Here is a 16,860-nt window from a genome sequence, read left to right on the forward strand (position 1 = left end):
TGCCTGATTTTGACTAGACTAGCCTAAAAAAGGCCCTGCATTTCAGCAATAATCTGTCAGTTTTGCTAATTTTATTAAATACGCCATGTCTTTATATATCGGTAATGTCTGGTGGTGTTCCCCTTGTAGATCCCAGCTGATGACGACTTCAGTTTTACAGATGGGGATGAAGATCTTTTAAGGGCAGTACATACAGTTCAAGAACAAACTGAGGATGCTAAGGTCAGTATGTGTTTATTTGTGTGTTGGTTTATCGCCATAGATCTATTACTGTAAACTGTAAAGCGCTGCGGAATATGTTGGCGCTATATAAATAAAGATTATTATTATTATTATTATTACAAAAAAATGATTTTATGAATACAATGGGGCATATTTTTCAAAATAGTCTTGAAATTCTCCACAGTTCTCATAGTGATATTTGAGAAATCTGGCTAGTTTTAAGACTATTAGCTTACCGGTACTTTATGCTAAAAATTTGCAACAACTGTTTAGTGAATTTTTGATGCATTGTGTTGCATTTCAAGCTACTCTCCTCTAAAGGTACCATCACACTCAGCGACGCTCCAGCGATATAGACAACGAGCCGACCTAAACTAGATCGCTGGAGCGTCGCTGTTTAGGTCGCTGTAGAGACGTCAAACACAGCAACTCCAGAACGATGCAGGAGCGATCCTGTGATGTAACGGCGACTCACTTATCGTTCTCACAGGTCGTTAGCTTCATGTAAAACATTGCTGGCATCGTTGCTTTTGCTGTCAAACACGACGATACACGCCGATCTAGCGACCAAATAAAGTTCTGGACTTCTAGCTCCGACCAGCGATATCACAGCAGGATCCAGATCGCTGCTGCATGTCAAACACAACGAGATTGCTATCCAGGACGCTGCAACGTCACGGATTGTTGTCGTTCTCGTTGCAAAGTTGCTGAGTGTGACGGTACCTTAACAATATACATCCATTTTAAGTGAGGCGACACTCCCTTGTCAAACAAGCCACATAAAGTGTCTAAAACACAATAGATATGGTGCCAGTGCATTTGTTTTGTTTACTTGTTTGTTTTTATGCTCTTTCCTATTTTTTTTGCTTTTTTTTTCATTTATTTTACACTCTGTACTCTAAGGTCTTAAAAGACCTTTTTGGGGCATTTTAGTATTTTAATACATTATTTTTATTTCTGACTTTTGCCTGTAGCTGGGGTGATATATTAGGGGTTCCACATTACTGTTATAGCTCCTTTTAAAAGAAAATGTCCAACAAAAATTGTGAGGTACATTTTTTTCCCTATTACTCCATTTAAAAAAAAAATAGGGATAAAGGAAAATGTTTTTTTTTTTTTAATTCTCATTTCCCATTTTCTAAAATTTCTGTTGAACACTTCTGGGCTCACAGGAGAGGTCTTAACTTAATCTGTGGGTGACGGCCACTTGGCTTGGACCTGCACTGATTGGCAGAATGATGGATTTTTATACCTGAATGGTCACTATTAACCCCTTAATGGTGCAGAAATGCACATGCACAACTGCTGCTTTATTCATTTCTATGTTGCTGCAGGAAAATGCTTAACGCAGTGCTCAGCATCCCCAGTATTTTTTTTTGGTCTGTTTTAAACTTTGCTTCTCCGTTGCCGAATTATTAGCAATGAAATTGTTTGACACCGAATTAGTTAATTTTTGTTAAGTTCAAGTAGTTGTTTTTTTAGTGATGAACGAATGTACTTGGATAATCAAGCATGCTCGTGTGCTAAACAAGTGTCTTTGACGTTCTTGAATAATATGTTCGAGTCCCTGCAGCTGCAGGTCTCGCCGTTGTTCGACAGCCACAATACATGCAGGTATTGCCTGTTTGTTTGCCAATCCCTGCATGTGTTGAGGCTGTCAAACAGCGGCGAGAGGTGCAGGCGTAGGGACTCTAACATATTTTTCTAGCACGCCGAAGAAACTCGGAGCAAACGAGCATGCTCGGATAACACCTTATCCGAGCACGTTTGCTCATTACTAGTGTTTTTCAGTGGAGCCGTGTAATCCTTCCCCTTGTATGATGTTGCCCAATGAAAAGCAGGCAGCAGCACTCCTCCTGCATTAGTCAGTGTAGGGGGAAGAACCTCTTTTGCTCTTTTTGCTTTCCAGATCCTGTAAAAAGTGTAACTGGAAGGGCAGTGCAGCTGAGTTTAACTGCACCACAGTATAAACCCTTACATCAGATTTTCTCCCCTTATGGCACTGTCATCTCTGCTGTATGGCCCCTCCCTTGTCTGCCTGTCTGGGGCTGAGAACTCAAAGTGTCAGTAATTAGCCTGTTAAGATTATAGCTTTTGCTATCATCATTAGGAAAAGCCAGACGATGCAAATTTCCTAGCTTTATAAAAACCCAGCATCCTCTAATGTTCTGCCAACTGTGAAAATTGTGAAGGCCCACAAAGTAGGAGAAAGCTATAAAAAGATAGCAAAGCATTTTCAAGTTGCCCTTTCCTCAGTTTGAAATGTTATTAAGAAATGGCGGTTAACAGGCACAGTGGATGTCAAGATAAGGTCTGGAAGACAAAGCAAATTTTCAGTGAGAGCAACTCGTAGGATTGCTAGAGGGGCAAGTCAGAATCCCGTTTGACTGCAAAAGACCTTCAAAAATATTTAGCAGACTATGGAGTTGAGGTACATTGTTCTACTGTTCAGAGACACCTGCACAATAATTCAGCATCAGAAATAAATATGCAAAAGCACATCTAAACAAGCCTGAGGCATTTTTGAAACAAGTCCTGAGGACGGATGTGGTTAAGATAGAACACTTTTGCCACAATGATCAAAGGTATGTGTGCAGACAAAAGGACAGAATTTCAAGAAAAGAACATGTCACCAACCATTAGGCATGCGGGTGGATCAATCATGCTTTGGGGTTGTGTTGCAGTCAATGGCACAGGGAACATTTCACGGGTAGAGGGAAGAATGGATTCAATGAAATTTCAGCAACTTCTTGATGAAAACATAACCTCATATGTAAAAAAGCTGAAAAGAGGATGGCTTCTACAAATGGATAATGATCCTAAACATATGTCAAAATTCACAGAAGACTACCTCCAAAAGGTGCAAGCTGAAGGTTTCCCAATGCCCCTTACAGTCCCGTGATCTTAGCAAATAGATAATGGCTGCACTCAATTTTACTGTGCTAAAGCAAGGAAATGTGCGATACATGAAATGTGAATAGCATAATGGCTTGTGAAATCTATGAAAAAACACATGAGATGCTTAGCACAAGATTTGGCCAAAAATTGTGAGCCCATCCACCAAACGTCAAGGTAATCTCAGATCGGATGGGTACCTGACCTGTCTGCCTAGTGTGAACACTTACCTATGGCTAATAACATGGTAAAGCCTGCATTTATAGGAAGGTCGGAAACCAACTGTGTTTGGACGTAATTAAAATCACAGCATGGTGAAGGGCGGGGCCCGTGATCTTAATATCATTGAAAAATCTATGGCTAGATCTCAAAATATCAATGCATGCAAGACGATCCAGGAATTTCACAGAAGTGGAAGAATTTTCCATGGAAGAATGGATGAAAATCCCTGAAACAAGAATATAAAGACTGGCTGACTAGAAAAAAAAGCATTTACAAACTGTCGGGAAGCTTCTATGTACTAACCATACAGGAAACCCAAACTTCTGCATCTGCCCACTTTCCTTTTCTGTAACTTTTAAAATGTAAAACATGTATGGATATGTAATGTCTGTTGTCTGTACAAGTCCCCTCTATAATGTAAAGCGCTGCGGAATATGTTGGCGCTATATATATATATATATATATATATATATATATATATATATATATAGTTATATGAAAAAGTTTGGGCACCCCTATTAATCTTAAGCTTAATGTTTTATAAAAAGTGTTTTTTTTTGCAACAGCTATTTCAGTTTCATATCTAATATATAATTGCCTAGAATACTACTTCCTGCAATTTGTGCCAACTTCCGTGGCTTTGTCCGGAGCTATTGTCCGGAGCTATTGTCCGGAGCTAATGTCCGTAGCTAATGTCCGGAGCTAATGTCCGGAGATAAGTGACGTCACCAGTGTCCTACACCCAGGCAGAGCACAGTGGCCCCAGGCAGAGCACAGGGGCCCCAGGCAGAACATGGGGCCCCAGGCAGAGCACAGGGGCCCCAGGCAGAGCACAGGGGCCCCAGGCAGCATATGGGGCCCCAGGCAGAGCACAGTGGTCCCAGGCAGAGCACAGGGGCCCCAGGCAGAACATGGGGCCCCAGGCAGAGCACAGAGGCCCCAGGCAGAGCACAGGGGCCCCAGGCAGCATATGGGGCCCCAGGCAGAGCACAGGGGCCCCAGGCAGCATATGGGGCCCCAGGCAGAGCACAGTGGCCCCAGGCAGCATATGGGGCCCCAGGCAGAGCACAGTGGCCCAAGGCAGAGCACAGGGGCCCCAGGCAGCATATGGGGCCCCAGGCAGAGCACAGTGGTCCCAGGCAGAGCACAGGGGCCCCAGGCAGCTTATGGGGCCCCAGGCAGAGCACAGTGGCCCCAGGCAGAACATGGGGCCCCAGGCAGAGCACAGTGGCCCCAGGCAGAGCACAGGGGCCCCAGGCAGAACATGGGGCCCCAGGCAGAGCACAGGGGCCCCAGGCAGAGCACAGGGGCCCCAGGCAGAGCACAGGGGCCCCAGGCAGCATATGGGGCCCCAGGCAGCATATGGGGCCCCAGGCAGAGCACAGTGGCCCCAGGCAGAGCACACACCAAATCGGAGGCCGAGGGGCCCCGCCAACCAAATCGGAGGCCGAGGGGCCCCGCCAACCAAATCGGAGGCCGAGGAGCCCCGCCCACCAAATCGAAGGCCGAGCGGCCCCGCCCACCAAAGCGGAGGCCGAGGGGCCCGGCCCCGCCCACCAAAGCGGAGGTCGAGGGGCCCCGACCACCACATCGGAGGCCGAGGGGCCCCGCCCACCAAATCGGAGGCCGAGGGGCCCCGCCCACCAAATCGGAGGCCGAGGGTCCCCGCCCACCAAATCGGAGGCCGAGGGTCCCCGCCCACCAAATCGGAGGCCGAGGGTCCCCGCCCACCAAATCGGAGGCCGAGGGTCCCCGCCTAACAAATCGGAGGCCGAGGGTCCCCGCCCACCAAATCGGAGGCCGAGGGTCCCCGCCCACCAAATCGGAGGCCGAGGGTCCCCGCCCACCAAATCGGAGGCCGAGGGTCCCCGCCCACCAAATCGGAGGCCGAGGGTCCCCGCCCACCAAATTGGAGGCCGAGGGTCCCCGCCCACCAAATCGGAGGCCGAGGGTCCCCGCCCACCAAATCGGAGGCCGAGGGTCCCCGCCCACCAAATCGGAGGATAAGGGGCCCCGCCAACCAAATCGGAGGCCGAGGGGCCCCGCCCACCAAATCGGAGGCCGAGGGTCCCCACCCACCAAATCGGAGGCCGAGGAGCCCCGCCCACCAAAAGTAAGTGCGGCCCCAAAAGTAAGTGCGCCCCCGGGTGCAAAAGTAAGTGCGCCCCCGGGTGCAAAAGTAAGTGCGCCCCCGGGTGCAAAAGTAAGTGCGCCCCCGGGTGCAAAAGTAAGTGCGCCCCCGGGTGCAAAAGTAAGTGCGCCCCCGGGTGCAAAAGTAAGTGCGCCCCCGGGTGCAAAAGTAAGTGCGCCCCCGGGTGCAAAAGTAAGTGCGCCCCCGGGTGCAAAAGTAAGTGCGCCCCCGGGTGCAAAAGTAAGCGCGCCCCCGGCCCCGGGTGCAAAAGTAAGCGCGCCCCCCAGTCCCGTGTGTGAAAAGTGCTGCTGTAAAGCTGGTAGCGCTGTTCAAGCACCATGTATTTCCTTCAGGAAATGCCCATCTAATATATAATTGCCTAGAATACTACTTCCTGCAATTTGTGCCAAGAAAGAACATACCAATATACATAGTTATTGATACATATTATTTATTATTTACATTATTGTTCTTAAGCAAAGAACCGTTGTTGTGGCATTTGCCACAACACGCAAAGTTGTTGTCTGATGTCTTTCATCACTCCCCTCATAAGCATGTTCATGGATCCTGTGTAACTGTACCTTAAATAACAAGAATTGTCAAGAGCTGGTGAGTGCAGCCATTTTTTGTTCTTTCTTACTATTATTTATTAATTGTATTATTCTTACATTTGAATAAATAAAGTATAGATGGATTCTAGACTCCCGATTCTTTAGAATCGGGCTGCCATCTAGTCTAATATATAATTGCCTAGAATACTACTTCCTGCAATTTGTGCCAACTTCCGTGGCTTTGTCCGGAGCTATTGTCCGGAGCTATTGTCCGGAGATAATGTCCGGAGCTAATGTCCGGAGATAAGCGACGTCACCAGTGTCCTACACCCAGGCAGAGCACAGGGGCCCCAGGCAGCATATGGGGCCCCAGGCAGAGCACAGGGGCCCCAGGCAGCATATGGGGCCCCAGGCAGAGCACAGTGGCCCCAGGCAGAGCACAGGGGCCCCAGGCAGCATATGGGGCCCCAGGCAGAGCACAGTGGTACCAGGCAGAGCACAGGGGCCCCAGGCAGCCTATGGGGCCCCAGGCAGAGCACAGGGGCCCCAGGCAGAGCACAGGGGCCCCAGGCAGCATATGGGGCCCCAGGCAGAGCACAGGGGCCCCAGGCAGCATATGGGGCCCCAGGCAGAGCACAGTGGCCCCAGGCAGAGCACAGGGGCCCCAGGCAGAACATGGGGCCCCAGGCAGAGCACAGGGGCCCCAGGCAGAGCACAGGGGCCCCAGGCAGCATATGGGGCCCCAGACAGAGCACAGGGGCCCCAGGCAGAGCACAGGGGCCCCAGGCAGCATATGGGGCCCCAGGCAGCGCACAGGGGCCCCAGGCAGAGCACAGTGGCCCCAGGCAGAGCACAGGGGCCCCAGGCAGAACATGGGGCCCCAGGCAGAGCACAGGGGCCCCAGGCAGCATATGGGGCCCCAGGCAGAGCACAGTGGCCCCAGGCAGCATATGGGGCCCCAGGCAGAGCACAGTGGCCCCAGGCAGAGCACAGGGGCCCCAGGCAGCATATGGGGCCCCAGGCAGAGCACAGTGGTCCCAGGCAGAGCACAGGGGCCCCAGGCAGCTTATGGGGCCCCAGGCAGAGCACAGTGGCCCCAGGCAGAACATGGGGCCCCAGGCAGAGCACAGGGGCCCCAGGCAGAGCACAGGGGCCCCAGGCAGAACATGGGGCCCCAGGCAGAGCACAGGGGCCCCAGGCAAAGCACAGTGGCCCCAGGCAGCATATGGGGCCCCAGGCAGAGCACAGTGGCCCCAGACAGAGCACACACCAAATCAGAGGCCGAGGGGCCCCGCCAACCAAAGCGGAGGCCGAGTGGCCCGGCCCCGCCCACCAAAGCGGAGGCCGAGGGGCCCCGACCACCACATCGGAGGCCGAGGGGCCCCACCAACCAAATCGGAGGCCGAGGGTCCCCGCCCACCTAATCGGAGGCCGAGGGTCCCCGCCCACCAAATCGGAGGCCGAGGGTCCCCGCCCACCAAATCGGAGGCCGAGGGTCCCCGCCCACCAAATCAGAGGCCGAGGGTCCCCGCCCACCAAATCGGAGGCCGAGGGTCCCCGCCCACCAAATCGGAGGCCGAGGGGCCCCGCCCACCAAATCGGAGGCCGAGGGGCCCCGCCCACCAAATCGGAGGCCGAGGGGCCCCGCCCACCAAATCGGAGGATAAGGGGCCCCGCCAACCAAATCGGAGGCCGAGGGGCCCCGCCAACCAAATCGGAGGCCGAGGAGCCCCGCCCAACAAATCGAAGGCCGCGTAGCCCCGCCCACCAAATCGGAGGCCGAGGGGCCCGGCCCCGCCCACCAAAGCGGAGGCCGAGGGTCCCCGCACACCAAATCGGAGGCAGAGGGACCCCGCCCACCAAATCGGAGGCCGAGGGGCCCCGCCCACCAAAGCGGAGGCCGAGGGTCCCCGACCACCAAATCGGAGGCCGAGGGTCCCCGCCCACCAAATCGGAGGCCGATGGTCCCCGCCCACCAAATCGGAGGCCGAGGGTCCCCGCCCACCAAATTGGAGGCCGAGAGTCCCCGCCCACCAAATCGGAGGCCGAGGGGCCCCGCCCACCAAATCGGAGGCCGAGGGGCCCCGCCCACCAAATCGGAGGCCGAGGGGCCCCGCCCACCAAATCGGAGGATAAGGGGCCCCGCCAACCAAATCGGAGGCCGAGGGGCCCCGCCAACCAAATCGGAGGCCGAGGAGCCCCGCCCAACAAATCGAAGGCCGCGTAGCCCCGCCCACCAAATCGGAGGCCGAGGGGCCCGGCCCCGCCCACCAAAGCGGAGGCCGAGGGTCCCCGCACACCAAATCGGAGGCAGAGGGACCCCGCCCACCAAATCGGAGGCCGAGGGGCCCCGCCCACCAAAGCGGAGGCCGAGGGTCCCCGACCACCAAATCGGAGGCCGAGGGTCCCCGCCCACCAAATCGGAGGCCGATGGTCCCCGCCCACCAAATCGGAGGCCGAGGGTCCCCGCCCACCAAATTGGAGGCCGAGAGTCCCCGCCCACCAAATCGGAGGCCGAGGGGCCCCGCCAACCAAATCGGAGGCCGAGGGGCCCCGCCAACCAAATCGGAGGCCGAGGAGCCCCGCTCACCAAAGCGGAGGCCGAGCGGCCCCGCCCACCAAAGCGGAGGCCGAGGGGCCCGGCCCCGCCCACCAAATTGGAGGCCGAGGGGCCCCGCCCACCACATCGGAGGCCGAGGGTCCCCGCCCACCAAATCGGAGGCCGAGGGTCCCCGCCCACCAAATCGGAGGCCGAGGGTCCCCGCCCACCAAATCGGAGGCCGAGGGTCCCCGCCCACCAAATCGGAGGCCGAGGGTCCCCGCCCACCAAATCGGAGGCCGAGGGTCCCCGCCCACCAAATCGGAGGCCGAGGGTCCCCGCCCACCAAATCGGAGGCCGAGGGGCCCCGCCAACCAAATCGGAGGCTGAGGGACCCCGCCCACCAAATCGGAGGCCGAGGGTCCCCGCCCACCAAATCGGAGGCCGAGGGGCCCCGCCAACCAAATCGGAGGCCGAGGTGCCCCGCCCACCAAATCGGAGGCTGAGGGGCCCCGCCCACCAAATCGGAGGCCGAGGGTCCCCGCCCACCAAATCGGAGGATAAGGGGCCCCGCCCACCAAATCAGAGGCCGAGGGGCCCCACCAACCAAATCGGAGGCCGAGGAGCCCCGCCCACCAAATCGAAGGCCGAGCGGCCCCGCCCACCAAAGCGGAGGCCGAGGGACCCCGCCCACCAAATCGGAGGCCGTGGGGCCCCGCCAACCAAAGCGGAGGCCGAGGGTCCCCGCCCACCAAAGCGGAGGCCGAGGGACCCTGCCCACCAAATCGGAGGCCGTGGGGCCCCGCCAACCAAAGCGGAGGCCGAGGGTCCCCGCCCACCAAATCGGAGGCAGAGGGACCCCGCCCACCAAATCGGAGGCCGAGGGTCCCCGCCCACCAAATCGGAGGCCGAGGGTCCCCGCCCACCAAATCGGAGGCCGAGGGTCCCCGCCCACCAAATCGGAGGCCGAGGGTCCCCGCCCACCAAATCGGAGGCCGAGGGTCCCCGCCCACCAAATCGGAGGCCGAGGGTCCCCGCCCACCAAATCGGAGGCCGAGGGGCCCCGCCCACCAAATCGGAGGCCGAGGGGCCCCGCCCACCAAATCGGAGGACAAGGGGCCCCGCCAACCAAATCGGAGGCTGAGGGGCCCCGCCAACCAAATCGGAGGCCGAGGAGCCCCGCCCAACAAATCGAAGGCCGCGTAGCCCCGCCCACCAAATCGGAGGCCGAGGGGCCCGGCCCCGCCCACCAAAGCGGAGGCCGAGGGTCCCCGCACACCAAATCGGAGGCAGAGGGACCCCGCCCACCAAATCGGAGGCCGAGGGGCCCCACCCACCAAAGCAGAGGCCGAGGGTCCCCGACCACCAAATCGGAGGCCGAGGGTCCCCGCCCACCAAATCGGAGGCCGAGGGTCCCCGCCCACCAAATCGGAGGCCGAGGGTCCCCGCCCACCAAATTGGAGGCCGAGAGTCCCCGCCCACCAAATCGGAGGATAAGGGGCCCCGCCCACCAAATCGGAGGCCGAGGGGCCCCACCAACCAAATCGGAGGCCGAGGAGCCCCGCCCACCAAATCGAAGGCCGAGCGGCCCCGCCCACCAAAGCGGAGGCCGAGGGACCCCGCCCACCAAATCGGAGGCCGTGGGGCCCCGCCAACCAAAGCGGAGGCCGAGGGTCCCCGCCCACCAAAGCGGAGGCCGAGGGACCCCGCCCACCAAATCGGAGGCCGTGGGGCCCCGCCAACCAAAGCGGAGGCCGAGGGTCCCCGCCCACCAAATCGGAGGCAGAGGGACCCCGCCCACCAAATCGGAGGCCGAGGGTCCCCGCCCACCAAATCGGAGGCCGAGGGGCCCGGCCCCGCCCACCAAAGCGGAGGCCGAGGGTCCCCGCACACCAAATCGGAGGCAGAGGGACCCCGCCCACCAAATCGGAGGCCGAGGGGCCCCGCCCACCAAAGCAGAGGCCGAGGGTCCTCGACCACCAAATCGGAGGCCGAGGGTCCCCGCCCACCAAATCGGAGGCCGAGGGTCCCCGACCACCAAATCGGAGGCCGAGGGGCCCCGCCCACCAAATCGGAGGCCGAGGGTCCCCGCCCACCAAATCGGAGGATAAGGGGCCCCGCCCACCAAATCGGAGGCCGAGGGGCCCCACCAACCAAATCGGAGGCCGAGGAGCCCCGCCCACCAAATCGAAGGCCGAGCGGCCCCGCCCACCAAAGCGGAGGCCGAGGGACCCCGCCCACCAAATCGGAGGCCGTGGGGCCCCGCCAACCAAAGCGGAGGCCGAGGGTCCCCGCCCACCAAAGCGGAGGCCGAGGGACCCCGCCCACCAAATCGGAGGCCGTGGGGCCCCGCCAACCAAAGCGGAGGCCGAGGGTCCCCGCCCACCAAATCGGAGGCAGAGGGACCCCGCCCACCAAATCGGAGGCCGAGGGTCCCCGCCCACCAAATCGGAGGCCGAGGGTCCCCGCCCACCAAATCGGAGGCCGAGGGTCCCCGCCCACCAAATCGGAGGCCGAGGGTCCCCGCCCACCAAATCGGAGGCCGAGGGTCCCCGCCCACCAAATCGGAGGCCGAGGGTCCCCGCCCACCAAATCGGAGGCCGAGGGGCCCCGCCCACCAAATCGGAGGCCGAGGGGCCCCGCCCACCAAATCGGAGGATAAGGGGCCCCGCCAACCAAATCGGAGGCCGAGGGGCCCCGCCAACCAAATCGGAGGCCGAGGAGCCCCGCCCAACAAATCGAAGGCCGCGTAGCCCCGCCCACCAAATCGGAGGCCGAGGGGCCCGGCCCCGCCCACCAAAGCGGAGGCCGAGGGTCCCCGCACACCAAATCGGAGGCAGAGGGACCCCGCCCACCAAATCGGAGGCCGAGGGGCCCCGCCCACCAAAGCAGAGGCCGAGGGTCCCCGACCACCAAATCGGAGGCCGAGGGTCCCCGCCCACCAAATCGGAGGCCGAGGGTCCCCGCCCACCAAATCGGAGGCCGAGGGTCCCCGCCCACCAAATTGGAGGCCGAGAGTCCCCGCCCACCAAATCGGAGGCCGAGGGGCCCCGCCAACCAAATCGGAGGCCGAGGGGCCCCGCCAACCAAATCGGAGGCCGAGGAGCCCCGCTCACCAAAGCGGAGGCCGAGCGGCCCCGCCCACCAAAGCGGAGGCCGAGGGGCCCGGCCCCGCCCACCAAATTGGAGGCCGAGGGGCCCCGCCCACCACATCGGAGGCCGAGGGGCCCCGCCCACCAAATCGGAGGCCGAGGGGCCCCGCCCACCAAATCGGAGGCCGAGGGTCCCCGCCCACCAAATCGGAGGCCGAGGGTCCCCGCCCACCAAATCGGAGGCCGAGGGTCCCCGCCCACCAAATCGGAGGCCGAGGGTCCCCGCCCACCAAATCGGAGGCCGAGGGTCCCCGCCCACCAAATCGGAGGCCGAGGGGCCCCGCCAACCAAATCGGAGGCTGAGGGACCCCGCCCACCAAATCGGAGGCCGAGGGTCCCCGCCCACCAAATCGGAGGCCGAGGGGCCCCGCCAACCAAATCGGAGGCCGAGGTGCCCCGCCCACCAAATCGGAGGCTGAGGGGCCCCGCCCACCAAATCGGAGGCCGAGGGTCCCCGCCCACCAAATCGGAGGATAAGGGGCCCCGCCCACCAAATCGGAGGCCGAGGGGCCCCACCAACCAAATCGGAGGCCGAGGAGCCCCGCCCACCAAATCGAAGGCCGAGCGGCCCCGCCCACCAAAGCGGAGGCCGAGGGACCCCGCCCACCAAATCGGAGGCCGTGGGGCCCCGCCAACCAAAGCGGAGGCCGAGGGTCCCCGCCCACCAAATTGGAGGCAGAGGGACCCCGCCCACCAAATCGGAGGCCGAGGGGCCCCGCCCACCAAAGCGGAGGCCGATGGTCCCCGCCCACCAAATCGGAGGTCGAGGGTCCCCGCCCACCAAATCGGAGTCCGAGGGTCCCCGCCCACCAAATCGGAGTCCGAGGGTCCCCGCCCACCAAATCGGAGGCCGGTCCCCGCCCACCAAATCGGAGGCCGAGGGTCCCCACCCACCAAATCGGAGGACGAGGGGCCCCACCAACCAAATCGGAGGCCGAGGAGCCCCGCCCACCAAAATTAAGTGCGACCCCAAAAGTAAGTGCGCCCCCGGGTGCAAAAGTAAGTGCGCCCCCGGGTGCAAAAGTAAGTGCGCCCCCGGGTGCAAAAGTAAGTGCGCCCCCGGGTGCAAAAGTAAGTGCGCCCCCGGGTGCAAAAGTAAGTGCGCCCCCGGGTGCAAAAGTAAGTGCGCCCCCGGGTGCAAAAGTAAGCGCGCCCCCGGCCCCGGGTGCAAAAGTAAGCGCGCCCCCCAGTCCCGTGTGTGAAAAGTGCTGCTGTAATGCTGGTAGCTCTGTTCAAGCACCATGTATTTCCTTCAGGAAATGCCCATCTAATATATAATTGGCTAGAATACTACTTCCTGCAATTTGTGCCAAGAAAGAACATACCAATATACATAGTTATTGATACATATTATTTATTATTTACATTATTGTTCTTAAGCAAAGAACCGTTGTTGTGGCATTTGCCACAACACGCAAAGTTGTTGTCTGATGTCTTTCATCACTCCCCTCATAAGCATGTTCATGGATCCTGTGTAACTGTACCTTAAATAACAAGAATTGTCAAGAGCTGGTGAGTGCAGCCATTTTTTGTTCTTTCTTACTATTATTTATTAATTGTATTATTCTTACATTTGAATAAATAAAGTATATATGGATTCTAGACTCCCGATTCTTTAGAATCGGGCTGCCATCTAGTATCTAATAACTGTTGGACACAGTAATGTTTCTTTAAACAACTGTCCCCACTATATAACTGGCACTTCCAAAACGTATGCTAACAAACCTTCGATCTGCCAAACTAGGCAGCCGAAAAACACGAAGAGATCCAGAGTATAATTAAAACAAGGCTTTATTAGTGGAAAAACATATCCAATGCCATAGTGCACAAGCACCTAAACAAGAGGTGGAGAACCACCACAAATACCATGCTAAAAAGCACATCCTGCAGTATGGAGCAAAGTAACGCCCCCGGGAGAAGCTATTTGCGAAACGCGCGTTGGGGTGAGGTGGGACGCCGAACTAGCCACAGGTAGATATGGTGACTGCTGTATGATAATTGGTATTTATATTGAAATAATTTTCACTTTATATGCTTAGGCAAAAGTTAGTGTTATGTACCTTAAATATATACAGCGTTACTTTGCTCCATACTGCAGGATGTGCTTTTTAGCATGATATTTGTGGTGGTTCTCCACCTCTTGTTTAGGTGCTTGTGCACTATGGCATTGGATATGTTTTTCCACTAATAAAGCCTTGTTTTAATTATACTCTGGATCTCTTCGTGTTTTTCGGCTGCCTAGTTTGGCAGATCGAAGGTTTGTTAGCATACAGTAATGTTTCTGCCTTGAAATGAGGTTTATTGTACTAACAGAAGATGTGCAATCTGCATTCAAACAAAATTTGACAGGTGCATAAGTATGGGCACCCTTATAATTTTCTTGTTTTACTTGTTTTAAATACTCCTACCTACTTTTTACTGACTTACTAAAGCACTTTTTTGGTTTTGTAATCTCATTGAGCTTTGAACTTCATAGCCAGGTGTATGCAATCATGAGAAAAGCTACTTAAAGTGGCCACTTGCAAGTTGTTCTTCTGTTTGAATCTCCTCTGAAGAGTGGCATCATGGGCTCCTCAAAACAACTGTCAAATGATCTGAAAACAAAGATTATTCAACATAGTTGTTCAGGGGAAGGATACAAAAAGCTGTCTCAGAGATTTAACCTGTCAATTTCCACTGTGAGGAACATAGTAAAGAAATGGAAGAACACAGGTACAGTTCTTGTTAAGGCCAGAAGTGGCAGGCCAAGAAAAACATCAAAAAGGCAGAGAAGAAGAATGGTGAGATCAGTCAAGGACAATCCTCAGACCACCTCCAGAGAGCTGCAGCATCAACTTGCTGCAGATGGTGTCACTGTGCATCGGTCAACTATACAGCGCACTTTGCACAAGGAGAAGCTGTATGGGAGAGTGATGCGAAAGAAGCCGTTTCTGCAAGCACGCCACAAACAGTCGGCTGAGGTATGCAAAAGCACATTTGGAGAAGCCAATTTCTTTTTTAAAGAAGGTCCTGTGGACTGATGAAACCAAGATTGAGTTGTTTGGTCATACAAAAAGGCGTTATGCATGGCGGAAAATAAACACAGCATTCCAAGAAAAACACTTGCTACCCACAGTCAAATTTGGTGGAGGTTCCATCATGCTTTGGGGCTGTGTGGCCAATGCCGGCACCGGGAATCTTGTTAAAGCTGAGGGACGCATGGATTCCTCTCAGTATCAGCAGATTCTTGACAATAATGTTCATGAAACAGTGACAAAGTTGAAGTTACGCAGGGGATGGATCTTTCAGCAAGACAATGATCCAAAACGCCGCTCCAAATCTACTCAGGCATCCATGCAGAGGAACAATTACACTGTTCTGGGATGGCCATCCCAGTCCCCAGACCTGAATATCATTGAACATCTGTGGGATCATTTGAAGAGGGCTGTCCATGCTAGGCAACCATCAAACTTAACCCCTTCAAGACCGTGGGATTTTCCGTTTTTCCGTATTTGTTTTTCACTCCCCTCCTGTTGTGAATTCTGCTCTTGGGTTCCCTCCAGTGGTTGTTGGTAGTAATGCAGTTGTCCCTGGGTTGCAATCCTGGGCAGGTGTCCCTGCTGATTGCAGCTCTGACTGGGATATTTAGGTGTGCAGGATTCATTAGCCCTTGCCAGTTGTCCATTGTTCTTGGAGGTTTTGCATCTCTGTCTGGTTCCTCCTGCCCTGCTGCCAAATCAGCAAAGATAAGTGTCTGGTTTTGTTTCTGTAGCACACATGCTGTGTGCTTTACAATTCAGTACTATTCAATGTTTTTTCTTGTCCAGCTTAGACTGTGTTTGGATATTTCAGTCAAGTTGGATTCTCAGGAGATGCAGATATACATTCCATGTCTTTAGTTAGATGGTGGAATTTTTGTATTATCTGCTGTGGATATTTTTAGGGTTTTATACTGACCGCTTAGTATTCTGTCCTATCCTTTCCTATTTAGTTAGCGTGGCCTCTTTTGCTAAATCCTGATTTCTGCCTGCGTGTGTCTTACCTCTAATACTCACAGTCAATATTTGTGGGGGGCTGCCTATACTTTAGGGTTCTGCTCTGAGGCAAGATAGAATTCCCATTTCCATCTATAGGGGTATTTAGTCCTCCGGCTGTGTCGAGGTGTCTAGGATGTGTTAGGTACACCCCACGGCTACTTCTAGTTGCGGTGACAGTTTAGGGTTTGTGGTCTGTACAGGTTCCACCTACTCCTGAGAAAGTCTCATGCGGCTCCAAGGTCACCGGATCATAACTGTACAACTGGCCAACAATGAGTTAAATGCATCTCAGAAGAAGGGAAGAAAGAGCCATTTTTTTTTTCTGTAGCCTGCTTTGTCTTTTCTTCCCTCTTTTTCTCTGGGTGGCTGAGGAGACTTGTGCTAGCATGGATGTTCAGGGATTAGCTTCTCGTGTAGACCAGCTTGCTGCTAGGGTACAGGGTATTTCTGATTATATTGTTCAGACTCCAGTTTTAGAGCCTAAGATTCCTACTCCTGATTTGTTTTTTGGGGACAGGTCCAAATTTTTTAGTTTTAAAAACAACTGTAAACTGTTTTTTTGCTCTGATACCTCGATCCTCTGGTGATTCCATTCAGCAGGTTAAAATTGTCATCTCCCTGCTGCGTGGCGATCCTCAGGATTGGGCATTTTCCCTGGAATCTGGGAATCCGGCCTTGCTTAATGTAGACACCTTTTTTCAGGCTTTAGGATTATTATATGATGAACCAAATTCTGTGGATCAAGCGGAGAAGACATTGTTGGTCCTGTTTCAGGGTCAAGAAGTGGCAGAATTGTATTGTCAGAAATTTAGAAAATGGTCTGTGTTGACTAAATGGAATGATAATGCTTTGGCGGCAATTTTCAGAAAGGGTCTTTCTGAATCCGTTAAAGATGTTATGGTGGGGTTTCCCACGCCTTTCGGTCTGAGTGATTCTATGTCTCTGGCCATTCAGATTGATCGGCGTTTGCGGGAGCGCAGAACTGTGCGCGCTGTGGCGTTGTCCTCAGAGCAGATGCCTGAGTCAATGCAGTGTGATAGGATTCTGTCTAGAACGGAACAACAGGGATTCAGACGTCAGAATAGGTTGTGTTTTTATTGTGGCGATGCTTCTCATGTCATTTCAGTCTGCC

At 55.7% G+C, this 16,860-nt stretch overlaps 1 protein-coding gene across 2 annotated transcripts in view; it reads left to right on the forward strand.

Moving 5' to 3' along the window:
* SPAG16 (sperm associated antigen 16) overlaps positions 1-16,860 on the forward strand; it is a 1,378,074-nt gene that overhangs the window by 22,497 nt on the left and 1,338,717 nt on the right. For both annotated transcript variants that reach the window (XM_077272256.1, XM_077272257.1), the window contains exon 3: positions 130-222. In XM_077272256.1, coding sequence (XP_077128371.1) covers positions 130-222 — 93 coding nt within the window. The remainder of the gene's footprint in view (positions 1-129; positions 223-16,860) is intronic.

The sequence above is a fragment of the Ranitomeya variabilis genome, chromosome 7 (genome assembly GCF_051348905.1).
Source record: "Ranitomeya variabilis isolate aRanVar5 chromosome 7, aRanVar5.hap1, whole genome shotgun sequence".
NCBI classification, from domain to species: Eukaryota; Metazoa; Chordata; class Amphibia; order Anura; family Dendrobatidae; genus Ranitomeya; species Ranitomeya variabilis.